Genomic DNA, 19,381 nt, shown 5'->3' with positions numbered 1-19,381 from the left:
TCAAAATGACACCACAAATGTTACTGAATGAATATCTGCTCAGAATATTAGATTAGTGCTGCAGACAACAAACTGATTCAGTTTAATATTTGTTAACTCATAGATTCAAAATGTTAAACAAAGTGTGAAAACTGTTAGCATTACAGATAACACAACCATAGACTTAGAAAATCACAAAGTTGCAATATTGTGCATGAAATAACTACTTTCTTTAAGAAAATAATTTATTTGCCATAGTCACATATCAGTTACTGTACATATATTTTCTCGCAATACTCTGGCTGTCTATGAATACTGGATCCACAGATGCCACTTTTGCAGCTATAAAGGAGTGAATACAATGTAAAACTGCTGTCAGATCCTGAAATTCAAGTTCCTGAAAGAGAAAGCAAGAGAAAAAAAAAAAAGAAGAAATTCAAATTCAGGTTAGTAAACATTTGATATAAACACATAAATGACTCATTAGTCGACAACAATGAACTTAGATAGAAAATTTGAATATTTATAAGGAACTGTAAATTTAAATGTCCTAAGAATTAAAGATGTCTATACATAGCTCATTCACAGGCATTGCTGTATGTCAGTTTAGATTTCATCCTTTGTTGCTTTACTGTTTACAATTCCCTCAGTTTAGACAATCAAAATATTCAACTCACAAGAATGTTCAGACATCACCGCATGTTTTAAAATATTTGAATTTAAAGATGCGGTTTCAGGTCCCATTCAGGGGAGGGTGAGGAGGACACAGAGTTTGGCAGCCTCAAAGGACAGTCAAAGAAGCAAGCTGTGAGGCCAGAGGCAAATGGAAGCAAAGATAAAGTCACACCACAGTTTGCACATATAAATATGGGTGTTTGAAATTCACGTGCCCTAATTCAGCAAGAAAGGCAGAATTACTCCTAATTAATTCTCAAATTTCTTTGACTGTATTAGTAAGTATTTCATAAATGACATTTCTGTTTCCCAGTCTACCCAGAGAAAAATGAAGAGATATTCTGACGCAATGACAAAAAACACAGAATAAAAAGCATATTCAATTTACACAATAGTAATATTTACAGACTCTGCAACCAGACATTTTGTATGGTATTCAGTTTGAGGAGAAGGTTTCAACAGAACATTTATTGAACGTATTGGCTATACAACAGCATATCAGGAAATATCCTGTTTATTTTAAAATGAAAATTTAACCACTTCTGCTTTTCATATCACAGTAATTTATGGTATTTTCTAACAAAAATTGCCTCAGAATATTTGGTCTTTATTCCTGTTCAGGAAAAGCTAATTTTCACACGCTTTTCTGTTGAAATCTGTATTTACTAGGTAGGAATGGTATTACTTCTAATGAATGCTTAATTGTAATCAGAAATTCTATTTTCCATTTTATCCAGATGCATAGTGTTCACTGAAAGATTTTTGGCGTTAGAGATTTATTTTTCCATCACAGATTTTATTTTTCCAATATCTCTTATTATCCCACTTCCAATTCGCTTGTGATGAAGCTCTTTCCAGATATATGTACCTTTAACACATACTTTTGTGGTTTTTGTTGTTGTTGTTATTTTATTTTATTTTCCTTTTCAACAGCCTTATTTTACTGGCTTTTTAGTTTGAAATAGGTTGATTCCTTCAGAAGCTGAAGATAACAAGACAGGTATCCTTGCAAACAGCTTGGTATATGAACATACTGTGCAGTAAGCAACAACTACAGTGACAGATATTTGTATTACATTTAATAAATATTTTATATCTCTCTGCTATGTGATAGTAATCATACTGTTTTCTGTGGCAGTAAGTATTACCAGAATGAGAGGTCACTGCATACATCTCAGGCACATAATGACTAACCTAGGTGCTGATACACAATAAGTAATACTGCGATTTCATTACTGAAAAGCAACCTGTAAGCATTAGGTGAGATTCATGAGCCATAACAACGTTCACGGAAAATCTGTGAATTAGTTCAGCCATATTTCTTTGCTTTGCTTCTGCTTGGTAAGTTCCTGTACAATGCTTTGTTTTGAAAAAAAAATTGTATCAGGCTCAGTAGAAATAAAATCAATATGGATTCGTTAAGTAGACACAACTAATAGGTGAGATACCGGTCACAGTATTTCCATCCAATTTCCCTCTGAAACTAATTCTCACAAGAATTTTTACAGTATAAATACTTCGCCAACAGTCTGAATGAAATGAACTCATTGGAGATTTTGAATTATTTTAATACATATATATTTGATTAAAATGGTCAAACCCAGAGGTTCATTGTTGATTTTTCTATATTGATGAGGCTGCAAATATGGCAATGCAAATTTTACATACTTACTGTACCTCACATACTGCAGAATAAAACCAAGTCAATATTTGGCTTTCCAATGCTTCATTCTGAAAATAGTTAGGAATTCTAGTGGGATTGTGATTGGAGACATGGAAAATAAAAAGGCAGAAGAAGGACAAGGTGGTATCAGACTTTCAGTGTTGGAAAATAATAGAATCACAGAATTGCTCAGGTTGGAAAAGACCTTAAAGATCATGAAGTCCAACCACAACCTGACCATACTACCCGAACTCAACCACCCTCTGCTAAATCATGTCCCTGAGCACCACATCCAAATGATTTTTGAACACATCCACAGATGGTGACTCAACCACCTCGCTGAGGAGCCTATTCCAGTGCTTAACAACCCTCTCTGTAAAGAAGTTTTTCCTGACATCCAACCTAAACATCCCCTGACGCAACTTAAGGCCATTTCCCCTCATCCTGTCACCTGTCACCAGTGATGATCCACGGAAGCGAAACAATCACAGCCTCCCTCTGCAATAAATATTAATGTCTATGCATTGAGGGCTTCAGTTCGTGATGAAGAGGAGACTATGAGGATTTTTTCCAACACTTGTGCATGATTTCTTTAAAACCTCAGGCATATACAGCTTATTGTCTCAGGTATTTTATTTTCCAATAAGCAAATTTATTATTCTCAGACAAACTTAACTTCTGTTACCATCTACTTTCTCCAGCATAAGATGACAATAAGCAATATTAATGTACAAAAAGTGTAATGGGATCATATTCAACATGCTCCCAGGATATGCTCTTTCTAGCATGTTAAGTAGTTTTACAAGTACCTTTGTTTTCTACTAAACATCCAAGGAAGCTCTCAGAAAGTCCTCACACATTGTAACTTTCAGACAGAGGAAGCTTTGGCAGCAAACTGTCTTCCTCATAGTGATTATAGCGAGCACACAGAACCCTAAGAGAACAATGCTTTCAGACCCTAAGTCCTGCAAAGAATATGTAAGCAGAGATATTTATATGCATATAACACATCTTGGGTAATTCATCATCTGATAAGTAATTTGATACTGTTTACTACAGTGCTGAGCTTTCTGAATATGTCATTCCATGCATGTGAAGTGGAATACAAACTGCTATAGCACTTCATGCTACTTCCAGTCTCTAGACAGCCAGCACAAGTTTACCAAAATGTTGTATTCTGAAACATGTTGCAACCATCATATATCACTGCAAAAAAGTTTGTAAACTCCTGTTCCTTTAAATGCTTCACTTCATAACATGTGTGAGCCAATATAACTGATGGACAGAATGTGCTATATTTTATTATCATTCGTATCTAGTTAAATAAGGAGGAAAAAAAATAACATTACGGGATGTTACTCTCAACCTTCTGCTTTTGTGTACTTCCAAGTCAACAGCTTAAGAAATAATTACCCTAAAAGAAGAAAAATCTCTTGAGAAATTATATCAAACCAGGCATTTAGGTAACCAGTAATTGGCATTCAGTTGCTGAAGTATTCATTTGGGCCTCGTATTCAAAATTAGATCTTGTTGTGGAAGAAAAATGAAGTGTAAATTTTCATTAAAATCCTTTGAAGAACTTAAGCACATGTAATCTTCATTTTGATTTTTGGGGGAGTAAAGAAGTGTTTTTTTCCATTTTGATTGATATATATGAACATAAGTAAATAAGTATTTTATTGACAGTAGGTATATTATCTATTGTAAAATCAAAATAAAATTAATATAAACACTTTCATTAAGAAGTAGTTGCACTATTTAACTCTCATTGTTTAGGGTTTATAAAACTAAAACAATGTACATAAGTCCCAAAAAGATTTACACGACAAAGGTTTTAAAGATTTAAATATAGGTTTAAATCTCCTGAATAGCAATCTTTAAAAGCAACAAATTATAAAATATGGAAGTACTCACTTTAATCTTAGGTTTGCTTCAAAATAAAATGAAATTCAACAATTTAACCTCAGGTTCTGACTACATTTGACACTTTGACCAACTGCAGCCAAGGGTGCTCAGAGACTAGAGCCCTTCATAAAGCATTTCATTCCCATATTGCAGGTATATACATTTCCAAGATGCACATATTTATCAAGATAAGTGATCAGAGATACCTAACACATATTGTAGGCAAGAACTTCAGGGTGTTCCAGCAATACTATTTTGCTAGAGTTTTTGGATAAGAAAAGAGCAAATACAGAGATGTCTCATCACTAGGAGTTCACCCTTTTCAATGCTCCTACTGCAGAGTTCTCACTGTTTCTATGAATTTAGAATACATCCTACAAGAATCACAGAATCACAGAATTGTAGGGGTTGGAAGGGACCTCCAGAGATCATCGTGTCTAACCCCCCTGCCAAAGCAGGTTCCCTACAGCAGGTCGCACAGGCAGGCATCCAGGCAGGTCTTGAACATCTCCAGAGAAGGAGACTCCACCACCTCCCTGGGCAGCCTGTTCCAGTGCTCCGTCACCTCACTGTAAAGAAGTTCTTGCACACATCTGTGTGGAACTTCCTATGCTGCAGTTTCCGGCCATTTCCCCTTGTCCTGTCTCCACACACTGCTGAAAACAGTCCGGCCTCACCACTCTGCCCCCCACACCGTAGATACTTATAGACCAGGATCAGGTCCCCTCTCAGTCTTCTCTTCTCAAGGCTGAACAGACCCAGTTCACTCAGCCTTTCCTCATAGGAGAGATGCTCCAGGCCCTTCACCATCTTTGTGGCCCTCCGCTGGACTCTTTCCAAGAGGAGCTTTCCCTCCTGTGTACTTTCCCTCCTGTGTTTTCCCTTTTCCAAGCTGGAGCTTTCCCTCCTGTGTACTTCAGAGATGTCTAATCTGCTGTGATTCATCTTTTGGATACTAATGATATGCTCTTATTTCTATATTACATAATTTATACATAGTTGAAATATATACATTACTGACAAAACTGTTTTGACTGGAGACAGCACTTAGAATAGGAAATACCAACTTATTTCTATGAAAGAACACCAATTAAAATTCTTTTAAATAAATGAATTGATACATTATTTTTTATTTATTTTTATTTTTAAAAATAATATATTTCTGCTCATACTCAGCCAGGCAGACAACTAACTAAACATTTCATGTGCCCTGTATAACCTAACTCTATTGTTCTGCTTGCTTGATTCCTCTGTGATTACTGTTCTTACCTTAATCAAGATTGCCCATTTCTAAGTATTTAGAAAAAATTTTACACATCTAATATTTCAATAACCAAGACTATTTTAGTTAATTATACGCATCCTAATAAGTAAAATACAACAAAGACACTAAAAGGAGGACAGCAAGAAAGAAAATGAAAGATTGCATTAAACCTGTGTGAAGACAAGTCTGCAAAACTGCAAGATACTGAGAATATTAAATATGTGCACAGTGTACTGATCTGGATCGCTATGTGTGCAGAGACAGATGATTAAAAAAAATATATGGTTTTGTTTTGCCCATCCACTTGTAACAAATGGATGTATTATATATCATAAAGACCTTAACAGGGCTGTTGCATTGCTACCACACATACACTTAGTTTTATTATTTCTGAGAGCTACTGAATCACTATTTGAGCAAGACATGAGCCTGTATAACGTAAGAGGCAGATAATGTAGGTACTGACTGTTATTGTACCCCGTGTATTTCTTGACTTCTTAAAGGACATTCGTGAGTATCCATGTTTATTAATGGTTGACAAGAGTGCAACTACTGTATTCTTCAGCATATAACTTCATTCCTTCTGACTGAAATACTTATCATGCTTTTTGGGAAAAACAAACAAAACAACAAAACAACACTGATAACGGTATCTAGGTTTTAGCTCTAGTTGTGTGGAAGTGAAAACAGAACAGGTAATTCTAACTTCAGTTCTAAATTTCGGCAAGTATACCAGGGCTTGACTATCATATCATGGTTGAAAAGAACAAATGTACTAATACATCCCAGCTTGTTAAGACTGTTATAAAAACACACAGAATCACACAGTATGGCCAGGGTTGGAAGGGACCTGAAGGATCATGAATCTCCAACCCCCCTGCCACATACAGGGCCACCAACCTCCACATTTCATACTAGACCAGGCTGCCCAGGGCCCCATCCAAGCTGGCTTTGAACACCTCCAGGGATGGGGCATCCACAACCTCTCTGGGCAGCCTGTTCCAGCACCTCACCATTCTCTCTGTAAAGAACTTCCCCCTGACATCCAACCTCAATCTTCCCTCCCTCAACTTAAAACCATTTCCCCTTGTCCTGCTGTTATTTACACTTTCAAAGAGTTGATTCTCCTCCTGTTTGTAGGCTCCCTTTAGGTACTGAAAGTTGCAATTAGGTCACTTCACAGCCCTCTTTTCTCCAGGCTGAACAAGCCCAGCTCCCTCAGCCTGTCTTCGTAGGCAAGGTGCTCCAGCCCCCTGATCATCTTCGTGCCTCTCCTCTGGACCCTCTCTAACAGCTCTCTGTCTTTCTTGTACTGGGGGCTCCAGACCTGGATGCAGTATTCCAGATGGGGTCTCACAAGAGCAGAGTAGAGGGGGACAATCATCTCCCTGTCCCTGCTGGCCACCCCTCTTCTGATGGAGCCCAGGATATCATTTGCTTTCTGAGCTGCAAAAGCACACTGCTGGCTCATGTTAAGCTTTTCATCCATCAGGACCCCCAGGTCCTTCTCTGCAGGGTTGCTCTCAAGGACTGTTCCTTCCAGTCTGTATAAATGCCTGTGATTCCTCTGGCCCAAGTACAAAATTTTGCACTTTGCCGTGCAAACCTCATTAGGTTCACCCAGGTCTACCTTTCCAGCCTGTTGAGGTCCCTCTGAATGGCATCCCTTCCTTCTGTCGTGTCAACTGCACCACTCAGCTTGGTGTTGTCAGCAAACTTGCTGAGCGTGCACTCGATTCCATCACTGATGTCATTGATAAAGATGTAAAACAGCACTGGATCCAAGACAGACCCCTGGGGGACGTCGCTCGTTACGGGCCTCCACCTGGACATAGAGCCATTAATCACCACCCTCTGTCCGTGGCCTTTCAACCAGTTTCTTATCCATTGAGTGGTCCACCCATCAAATCCACATCCCTCCAATTTGGAGATAAGGATGTGGTGGGGGACCATGTCAAAGGCCTTGCTCAAGTCCAGGTAAATGACATCGGTCACCTTTTCCTTGTCCACCAATGCCATCACTCCATCATGAAAGGCCACCAGATTGGTCAAGCATAACCTTCCCCTGGTAAACACAAAGGAGTGTGAAGGCTTGTTCAGCTGTAAGGTTTTATTTGGTCTCCTTTTTGCAAATGTCATTTACACAAACAAAAGATAAGATAAAATGGTGCTCTTACCAATATAAGAACTAGATCCATTATGCCAAAATGAAATGCCAGATGAATTACAACTCTATGTATTGTCCTTAAGTCTTTTAATAGTGTTCTACAGGGATAAGAATGAATCAAATTGATTTTCTCTGCCAGTTTCAGTGATTCCAAATGCCACTGTCTACCATCAAATCTGGAACACTTTCAAATATTCCACTGGCAGACAAAAAACATCTGAAAAGTTTTATGGAGATGTTTGTCTAAATGCAGCCAACTAAAGTCACCCCTTCCAGCACATGTAAACTAAATTCCAGCAGCAGACTGCCCAACACTGTCACCCAGTCAAAGTCTTAACTCATGTCCATCATCATCTTGCAAATGTTTTTCAAGCTCTCAAGATATTCAGTAGTAAATTGCCAGATTTCAGCAACAAAAGACCCATGTTAATAAAATACAGAAGTGTGTGAGTGCTAGATCATGGCTGTTTGATATTAGAGATCAATGTTGCTGTAAACAGCTCTGTTTGCACTATTTAATATCCTTTATCTCTCAGCAGTACTAATATGGAATAAATTTTCTCTCAGGTGAAAATAGTAAATCTAAAGAAAGAAACACACTTGCTGATCTGTCCACAATCACTCTCCTGCAGCTCTCCTGTTTAAACAGCGTAGCATTTAGCAAAACTGTACTGCAGTCTAATTGCAAAAGTTAGTAAGTGTGAAGGAAGTGAAGAAAGAGTACTGTATGTAGTCAGACAAATATGCACAGTTCTTAAGTTACATGCATAACAGTTGGAATGGATAAGAGACAAGCAACATACAGTAGAATGTTCTATATGTCTGTATCAAGCTTTATTTCACATGTAGTGGAAATGAAACTTTACTATTTGGTGACTTAAATTCCAAGTCATTAAATTCTATCCAATAGATGGTCACGTATATAGTGATGATAGCAGTTCCTTTATGTCTCCAAGGAGAACCATCAGAAATGAAGTGGAAATGACCTGCTACCATAGTCATATTATTATAGTGTTGTATCTTTTATGATGTTATTGTATTTGCTACTGCAGTGCCAACAGATAACTGAGGTTCAGTTTGCTGGTGAAAAACTGAATAATTTATAAATATAGACGTACAAAGAAAGACATGATATTTGTTGCTGCTTTATGATGAACAAGGATGTTTAGAGATTATCTCCTTATAGTTTTTTTTTTTGTTTTTTTTTTTTACATTTTAAAGAATAATTAAAGGTATTATCTATGCTACCTTTGTAATACAGTCATTATAGCAAATTTTCACTTTATAAGTCACTTTAACCTGTGTAACTCTGCGTAAAAGTGAGAATTTTCAAATACATTTATATGTGCTTTTTGTTTTCATTGAGCTTTGTCTACCAAATCTCAGTTGGAAGCTGAACTCACTCTTAGCTTCACTTCTTTGTTATATCACATCAAAGTTATCCTCATTCCTTTCAGAACTGCATGACGGAATAATTCTCAATTCATTTATTTATGTTTTTTTAAATTATTCACCACTGTCCTTATTCATCAGCGATCACTGCCTTGGTAATTCATTTCTCCAACTTTCATCCTACCCCTTCAGTTACGTGTACAACTGTAAGAAGCCCAGGTTCACAGAGAGAATCTGAGGCCAGATTGAGGCATTACAGTTGTATCTCCAGATGATGATTCAAAGTACAATCCTGAATTAGAAACTGATGAACTTCAGTTGGGAATCTGAATTCTAAGCTTCACAACTAGATCTGATAATCTCTAGAAGATAAAATACATCAGTATCTCATCCTCAGTAGTGAAAGCATGTTGCCACAGCTTAATGCCAGATCTTGCAAAGCACTGAGAACTCTTGAGTCGCAGTACTGAATGCACTAGAATAAGTTTCAAGAATTACTTGTCCTCTTGTGAAATTATTTCTTTTTTATTAAGCTAATAAATATTACACAGCACTTTATTTTATCTGTAAATCTTAAGCTTGTATTTGCTTGAAGTTGTAAGTCTGCAATTTGTATTTAGTAGTTATATTTTTTTGCTTCATCCTCTTTAAAAAGTTTTTATATATTATATTATTATGCCATCAGAACACAGCTCAGTAACAGATTTGTACAAATAGTGTAATAAATAAAATACCTCAATTCTTTTCATTGTGGTGTTTCTACAGAGCAGGATAAAAATATATAAACTATGATTTGCAGTTCACTAAATGCGAGCACAGCAGTAAATGGAATTGATTGTTCCATTTCATTTTTCACTAAGCTGAGAAAGATTATGTCACTTACCTTTGTTTCTATTTGTTTGGTGTCTGGATTCTGAAAAAGCAGCTTTACTTTTGTTTTCCCATCATCTGAAGAGCCTTTCAGCTGAGAGAATTTAAACCTCCACAGAACGTTCTGAAGAGAAAGAAATTTGATTAAGGACTTGTTACACAGTTACCTACAACTACAGATAAATGATTAATGGTTATGTATTAAGATAAAGCATTGGGTCAGTAAATACAAGCTGGCCGCCGAGCAAACAAAATTTACAGCTTTGCATCATGTCTGAGAATAAAAGACATGATATCAATGCACACTAATTAAAAAAAAAAAAGGAAATTCTCTGAAATTTGAATGATTCCATTGCCTACGTGATATAATTTCAAAATCCATGACAAAAGATTTATTTCTAGAAGTATTCATTAGGATATTTGTATCAGTTTCATTATAAACACAATTTCACACCATATCTTGATCTGTCATCTTTCATCTGGCTCATCTGCACAATGTAGATAAGTGTCTTACACAGACATTGGAATGCTATTGGGAGTAGCAAATACAATGCTCAATATACCTGCGTCAAAAAGTATTTTTGAAGTGGTTTGAAATCCTAAGATAAATATGCTAAATATGCTATAAATATGCTATATTTATATATTAAAAAAAAAATCTTGGTCTTGCAAATTATAAAAGATATGTTCTAAATTACAGTTGTTTCTAAAATATACAGGAACTCTAGAATTCTTGCAAGTTTTTGCAGCACTTACTATTGCTGGCAAATTACAGATTGACAGGAATTTTTAATTGTTATGGGGATATTTTTCAAAAGCAAATGCTAGGAAACCATGCTTTTGAAACCAATATCATTTTCTGCATTTGAATGTTTTCTATTGATATCTACAAACGTATAATTACAAAAAATAGTTAACAGATTGCATACAAACCTTCCACTGATGTTTTCTTAATACCTGCAATGTTAGTGAAAATTTTATTTACATGGTAAAATGTGATTCAGTCTCTGGACACTGCTGATGAAACTCAATTTAAATGCTTTGAAGGCCATTTCAAAATCACACAGTCAGAAAAAATTGGCTTTGTTCCATTTTTTAGTATACCTTACTGTAAAACACTTTCTTCATGTGGGCCAGTGATCTTCACTTGCAAATTTTCTCACTTTTTATCTGTGAATTTTTCCAATATTCTCTAGATAGCATTGGATTTGGAGTGGTTTAGCTGCTTTGTGAGTCAGATGTCATTACAGAAAAATAATTTCTTTCTATATGACTTTAAACAGATATTTTCACTACCTGAGAGCAGAGACATTCTGGTGAGTTTAGAATTACTCCATACATAGGGTAGTCCTGCCACATAATTAGTAAATTCAAGGGCACTATTGCCTTACTCATTAGTACTTCGTTACTTCTTCATAACATTGCCAATTATTATAATAGAAACCTTAATATCAATGGTGATAATAAAAAATTTACATTTAACTTGACATATCCTCACTGTGATTAATCTTGGTGCTACCACAATGGTAAATAATAAAAAATACCAGACTAAGAGATGATTAGGATAAGAAAGAGAAAATCAAGATTTTTTATGTCTCATTAGACAACAGTTTTGCTTTTGTAGTGGATATGGGCAACTTGAATCAAGGACAACTCGTAAACATGATAATCGCTACCTAAAATGACAACAGCTGCCTCATGGATTCCAATGATTTTCTTCATGATCTTTAGAATCATGCTGTTTGTTTGAGAGAAAATGCCCTATAAATAAAATAATTATTTGTACACTTGTTTATATAAAAAAAACAAGGCATGAAATTTTTATGAAATCTCTTGACTTCATCCTCTGGTTCCCTGCAGACAGGAACATCACTGCCCCTTACTACAGAACTGTGAAGTTGTTTATGATTTACATTAATAAACAAATTTCACTGCCTGGATGGCATTCAAATCTTAAACAGGTGTATATCTAAATAGTAAAGATGAATGCTCACTATATACTATAACTTCTAAAGGGAGGACAAAACAAGAACAATTTAGCAATAACAGGCATTGCTGAAGTCCATAGTTGACATAGAGGGAAAAAGAAATGGCTTTGGAAGGCAGAAGAATATGTATACTTTGGGATCTCTTTATCTTGGATAGCTGCAGGCACAGTGGAAGGGCTGAATCAAGTAGGCTAACTGATAGAAAAAAACTCTGTGATCAGATACAAAGCAGCTGCACTGCAAGGGTGTCTCTGTGATGTGCCCCAAATCTGAATGTGTTAGTCCCATGACAGCCTCAAAACAGAACATATATGAAATGAAGTAATTATTTCAAATATGTTTGGCAATCCCCCAAAAATGTTCTAATGAAGAGTTTTCTAAAAGATGCATAAACTCCTAAGGAAAAGTTCTTGCCCTTTTTATTTTGTCATTTGTAATGTAGAAGGCTCTCTTTCAATCTCTTTACAAACTGCAATAAAGAACATTTTTAATAAGTAAGTGAGCTGATTGCCCAAAATGTGTGATCCAGGCTTAGAGTTGTAGGTCAGACCAGGAGACTGCCCTGCATTTTAATAAGCCAGTATGAGCACCTGCTGTGCTGTAAAAGGATTTTTTTTTTTTTTCATCAAAAGTTCACCTTAATTTGAAATTCATTGTCTATGAGGATCTAATGAGGGATCAGGAGGTGATTGTGACAAGCATTGCTTCACTAAGGGAAGATCATGCCTGACAAATCTGGTGGCCTACGATGGAGTGATGGCATCAGAAAATAGAAGAAGATCATCTACCTGGACTTCTGCAAGTCTTTTAATGTGGTCCCACATCACATTCTTATCTCTAAATTGGAGATACATGGATTTGAAAGGTAGACTATTCAGTACATAAGGAGTTGGTTGAATGGTCACAGGCAGAGGGTTGCCAGAGAGATACTGGACCCCAGTGACTTGTCCGGAAAGGGCACCATCCAGAGGGGCCTGTCCTCTTCAATATCTTTATAGATGACGTCGATGAGGGCATCGAGTGCACCCTCAGTAAATTCGCAGATGACACCAAATTGGCTGGAAGTGTGGATCTGCCTGGGGGTAGCGACGCCCTACAGAGGGATCTGGACAGGCTGGAGAGCTGGGCTGGAGCCAATGGGATGAGTTTCAACAAGGCCAAATGCCGGGTCCTGCACTTCGGCCACAACAACCCCAGGCGACGCTACAGGCTTGGGGCGGTGTGGCTGGAGGACTGCGTAGAGGAAATGGACCTGGGGGTATTGATTGATGCTCGGCTGAACATGAGCCAACAGTGTGCCCAGGTGGCCAAGAAGGCCAATGGCATCCTGGCTTGCATCAGAAACAGTGTTGCAAGCAGGAGCAGAGAGGTGATTGTTCCCCTATATTCAGCACTCGTCAGGCCGCACCTCGAGTACTGTGTCCAGTTTTGGGCCCCTCACTGCAAGAAAGATATTGAGGCCCTGGAACGTGTTCAAAGAAGGGCAACGAAGCTGGTGAGGGGTCTGGAACACAGGCCATATGAGGAGAGGCTGAAGGAGCTGGGAATGTTCAGCCTGGAGAAGAGGAGGCTCAGGGGAGACCTTATTGCTCTCTATAACTTCCTGAAGGGAGGTTGTAGTGAGCTGGGGGTCGGCCTCTTCTCTCGTGTCATTAGTGATAGGACCAGGGGGAATGGTTTCAAGCTACGCCAGGGGAAATTCAGGCTGGACATGAGGAAGTATTACTTTTCAGAAAGGGTGGTCAGGCACTGGAATGGACTGCCCAGGGAGGTGGTGGAATCACCGACCCTGGGGGTGTTCAAGGAAAGACTGGATGTTGCGTTGAGGGACATGGTTTAGTAGGAGCTATTGGGAATAGGTGAACGGTTGGACTGGGTGATCTTTTAGGTCTTTTCCAACCTTAGTGATTCTATGATTCTATGATTCTATGATTCTAACTGGACAAGCCTGAGAAGTAGGCTCACCTGAACCACATAAGGTTCCACAAGGCTAAGTTGCACTTGGATCAAGACAATCTCAGATATGTCTACAGACTGGGAGACGAACGCATTGAAAGCAGCCCGGCAGGGAAGGTCTTGGGGATCCTGGTGAATGGAGAGCTTAATGTAAGACAGTAGTATGCACTCGTAGTCTGGAAGGCTAACAGTATCCTGGGCTGCATCAAAAGAGGGGAGGCCAGCAGAGGGAGGGAAGGGATTATCCTCATTTGCTCTGCCCCATCTGGAGTACTGTGTATAGGCTTGGGGCCCCCAGTACAAGAAGGAAGCAGAGCAATTATAATGTGTCCAGAGGAGGGTCATGAAGAATTTCTGAGGGCTGGAGCACTGGTGAAGAAAGGTTGAGGGAGCTGGGCTTGTTTTGCTTGGAGAGGAGAAGGCTCCAGGGAGACCTTCCAGTTCTTACAAGCAGGAGGGGTTCCAGTTCTTACAACCAGGAGCTTACAAGCAGGAGGGGTTCCAGTTCTTACAACCAGGAGCTTACAAGCAGGAGGGGACTGACTTTTTACATGGTCTGAAAGTGATAGGATAGGGTGAATGTCTTTAAATTAAAAGAGGGGAGATATAAGTTAGAAATTAGGAGGCATTTTTTTGCTCATAGGTGGTGAAGCACTGGAACAGTTTGCCGAGTAGCTATGGATGCTATGTCCCCAGAGGTGTTCAAGGCCATGTTGGATGGGGCCCCGGGCAGCCCTGGGTGGCAACCCTGCCCACAGCAGGGAGTTAGAACTAGGTGGTCTTTAAAGTCCCTTCCGACCAAGCCATTTTATGATACTACAAAAGCAAAGTTTGACTGAAGCCTCCACACCATCAACTATAATGATGGTAGGCATGCTGGGTTAAGGCCCTACTCTTTCTATAGGTAATACTTTGGTTCTACTAGTAGAATTTCTACATACTATGAGATTTTAATTATGAATAATTTTCTGGTCTTGTGAAAATGAATTTCAACAGAGAAGTTTACAGTTCTCAAGGAGGAGTACACTAAATCAATCTTCAGATGTAAAATAAACATTATATACAGTCTAAATTAATTAGACTTTTACTGTCTATACTTAATTTGTGGCTATGCAGAAATTGTGCTATGCAGAGTACAATTTCAGAATGTATTATCACCAAAGGCATGGAAAAGTATGCAAATATATTTTCTGAATTTTCATGTTATTTATAGGATAGCACATGCAGCACAAGTTGTCTGAATTTCCAAATAACAATTATACTGGTTATTATTTCTCTGCACTGAAATTTCAATAAATTTGTGTAATTGAGCCAAAAATACAAAAAATGCCAACATACAAAAACTAGATCCTGCATCAGTGTTTCAAAATGCATTGTATTTTCTTTTAAATCAAAATGACTAAATGAATTTCTTTAATATACATTGTAAAATCATTTCAGTTAGTAGTTGCAGACCATATTTTGGAGTACAGATCTCATACTAAACAGCTGTACTAAGGTAGAAACTTCTTTAAATTCAAACTCATTTTCACCAGGAAACAAATCTATAAATTCACAAAAAAATGATGACAGATTTTATTTAAAACAGTAGAATTATAGATATGGTTTGGAAGTTGTCATGCGCCATAAACCATTCCCTATAGTCCTTTAACACTCAGTTTTGCAAGAAAATTGAATTTAATCACATAGATTGACTTTGGAATGCATTTGCGCTTTTTCTGTGCTGTTCTGATATAGCTTAAATTTCTTATGATGGAAGAATAATTCATTCTATTTTATATCTGTAGCTTCAAAACAAATAGAATGTGAACAAATAGGTGAAAGTTCAATATTTTTCATGACTGATAATCTTTTCAAAATCTGGACGTTTCTCTGTTACTAAGAAACCAAGCACTCTACTGCACAAAATCTTCTTTTCCTATTATTGCTTGAAAAGGAAATTACTTTTTTATATATATTTATCCAATATCTAATTTACATGCTATGGCACAAATAGATTACCCTCTTCGAGTCCCAGACTGACTCAGTGGAGAACAGTATGTTTGAGAAAGAAATACTCCACATCAGTATAAAAGATAGGGTTACTGATAATTTAAAGAACACTGAAATAAAGCTGAGTTATGTTTTCTTTTCTTTTTCTTCTTACCTTTGTTTTACTGTCAAAACAGGTAAATCCCAGAGCAAAGTCAACTGTGAAACACAGAGTATCCCCTTGCCAACTGCACACATACGTTTTAGACTGGAAAAAAGAGATGAATTTTGAGAGAACAACCATCAACTTCACATATCACATGATAATACTTTATGTGATTTTTTTTGTGTGTATGAGAAGACAATTAGCTAACAATACTCATACTACTTTACAGTATTTTATATTAAAGTTGCCAAAAACCTCTGACCACATTCATAGCATGTCTGTGAGCTAGAGAGGAACTGGAGGTCTTTGTACTGAATCACTCTTCTCAAAATAAAGACTATATTCTTGGGAACCATCATTATAAAATGCTACATAGAAAAAAGTCAGTACTGACTATTTCAAAACTTTTTGAGAACTGCTTAGACCTCACGTATGACTTCTCACATCATTTCCAGCGATGTGCAGGTAAAAGTGCCTCAATGTTTAGTGACTGCAATCTAATTGTAACAGTTATCCGACTTCCTTATTTCTCTGTCTGACAGAAAATTTGAAGACAAGCTTTCACCTTGCAACATTTCTTCACGTGTAGACTTGAATGACTGAAAAATGCCAGCTGATTCTCTTAGCGTGCATTTTAAGATACCTGGCATCTTTGCTGGATTTTGTAAGCATAAGAGAATGTGTCATTTAAAAAAGCATGATGAGCATTGAAGTAAATAGTAAAGAGCTACTCAGTAAAAAGTCAGCATGAATAGAGATAGATCCTGCCTTCAGCTTCTCTCCATCTGACCTTACCATTCATTTTAAATATTACACACACATATATATATACTCTTGAACTTTATGAAATCTGATTTTTTTTTTATTTTGGTTTTTTTCCAAGGGAGCATTATTTTTCTCCTGTTGATAGTTATTAAATCACGTGTTTGCCTCACCCTTGAACATTTGTTTGCATGAATTTTTGTATCTGTATTATTTCTTCAATGCCAAAAAAATGGTATTAATACAAGAATGGTCTGAAGGAGACTGAAAACATTAATACAATTGTTTAAGGTGAAAGTTGTGCAATAGAGTTGTTCTTCAAAAATTTTGTGTATAATCTCTGATGGTTCCCTCCTTCTACTACTTAAAGAAATATTTACAGATTACAGATTTAAATTTTATGTAGGGTTTTGAAGGGGCTGGGAATTAAACTCACATAGTAGTACAAATTAGTATTATAATCAATTGAACGGTGACAAATATACATTATTTCCAAGTAAATTACTTTGCTTATTGGTGTTCAAAGCACATATTATTTGGCACTAAAAAGATTTCAGTAATCAATAATCAATTATAGCAGTATTTAAATATTCCCACATATTATTCAAGAACCATAAGGCAGTATCAAGCACCAGTCTCAACTTATTCTCCAATATTTTCCAACTGAAGAGGTAAAAAAAATGGTTTTTGACTCAGCAAAGCAGTTTTGAAAATATATTAAATTAGATTTCCCTAATGAGTAAGCATTCTAATTGCTCAGCCGCATATGGAGGTTATTAAAACAAACTATTCATGCATAATTAGCCTGGAGATTTTACAAATATTCAATATTTGCAAATATTGGAACTGTTTTAAAAACGATTGGCAGACAAATACTAAAGACAAACAGTCTGTGCTGCATTTTCACTGTGATAACCATTACAAGTAAACGTATCAGGGTTTATATTTACCAAAAAAAAAATGAAAAATACTAATAGTTTTTTTATTTACAACGGAAGTTGCTTGCATTTGGCCATACAGGGAAGAGATTTCAGTTATTAAATTTAAAAGCTTGCCTCTGGCATACACTCAATGACTTTGAACAGGTTCTCAGAGAGCACTGTTACAAGGATCCTCATCCCTGCTCACTCACACCGACACAGAACACTATGCCTTCTCATTCCAGCCTTTGCAATTAACTTGCCATACATTTGCAATTATTTGATTACCCTTCGTTATTGTTTACATAGAAGTTTAACAATAGAAACCTGGGTTTAGCTGTCTTCCACTGTAATTGTCTAGAAAAAAAAAGAAAAAGAAAAAAAAGGTAGTACTGCATATTAGCATACTAGTCAGTGCTTTGCAGGTGTATTCAACAAGAGAACTCATAGTTGAAGCAACAGAGAGGAAAAACATAGGTTATTTTAAACATTCTTCCTTACCAAATGGATATGAGATTTTTTCTGGGCTTAGGTCCAATACTGGTTTATCACAGAGCACTTGAATATTATCAATAGAGATAGATGAGAGGTATCACTTAATGGTACACATTAAAATATTTTTCTATTCATGCACTTATATTCAAATAGCCATATTAATTTTAACAACTGCAGTTACACAGCTTGTGTTTAAAAAGATTCAAAACATTAGCAAACGTGGCATAGAGATGTTCTTTAGCTAGCACTGCTTGAGTAGTTGTAAAAGTTTTCTTGGTGTCTCTGAATATAGTTTGTAGGACGTAGACCATGAGTTTAATACTGATTTGATTCTTTAGTACGAAGAATTATACCATTAAAAGGAAGGTGTCCTGTTTGAACTGTGTCAGATCAGAAAATGGTAGTATATATTCCAGATCAATCCAAGCAAAAGTGAGTTCTAGAATGATCATTCATAATTTGTAACAAAAAACAATTAAAGTGCTCTTTGTATTTTTTTTTTCAGATATCAGCATCACAATGCATATATGTTTATTTCACAAAATGATCATTAATTTCACAATATGACTGCAAACAGAACAGCATTTATGACTCACAGAATTTGTTAGACCTCTTGTGTCTATTCAGAAGCAGAATGAAGGTATATTTTTGGCACTGATATCTGTCCTTCCAGGTCTTGAGAGACTTTAACAGTTGCTATTTGGGTGCACTCACTATCTTTCCCATAGATGTAGACATTTCCCAGAACTCAGCTTTGATCCATCCTACTTTATTAGCCAGGATCCTGGAGCCTGCCCTCTTGATGGTAGGTTCAATTGTAGGTATAATGCAGAAGTGATGGATGTCCCAGCTCCTTCTTTGGGCAGTTTTGTGTTAGATTGTGTGAAAGCATCATATGAAAGCATCATATCCATATGAAGACAGTATGCACATTTTATATCTATACATTCCTTATAATTAATTTTATAATTAATTTTTAGTTAAAATATGCACTGTGCTTCTTTGTAGAAATAATATATCATCCATAAACCGGGAAAATCTTAACAAAACATTTTCTTTACTTAGAGTAAAAAAAAATATTTACATTCAAATTAGCAACATAATTTTATTAATCTATTTTCTTTACATTACTAACATCATTTTTTTCAGAGACAAGTCATCCCGATTATATGTAAAATAAACATTACAATTAATGAGAATTCACCTTT

The 19,381-nt window shown here is 36.6% G+C and overlaps 1 protein-coding gene across 1 annotated transcript in view; it reads right to left on the bottom strand.

The window, feature by feature from the left end:
• Positions 1 to 244: 244 nt before the first annotated feature.
• The window catches only part of SNTG2 (syntrophin gamma 2), a gene marked incomplete at both ends in the record, with an annotated part of 235,978 nt that continues 216,841 nt past the window's right edge, over positions 245 to 19,381 (bottom strand). Inside the window, 3 exons of the mRNA XM_079532539.1 lie at positions 245 to 376; positions 9,929 to 10,039; positions 16,006 to 16,098. Coding sequence (XP_079388665.1) covers positions 245 to 376; positions 9,929 to 10,039; positions 16,006 to 16,098 — 336 coding nt within the window. The remainder of the gene's footprint in view (positions 377 to 9,928; positions 10,040 to 16,005; positions 16,099 to 19,381) is intronic.

This window comes from Tetrao urogallus (assembly GCF_951394365.1).
Source record: "Tetrao urogallus genome assembly, chromosome: 2".
Classification (NCBI taxonomy): domain Eukaryota; kingdom Metazoa; phylum Chordata; class Aves; order Galliformes; family Phasianidae; genus Tetrao; species Tetrao urogallus.
This window is presented reverse-complemented; position numbering and strand designations above follow the sequence as displayed.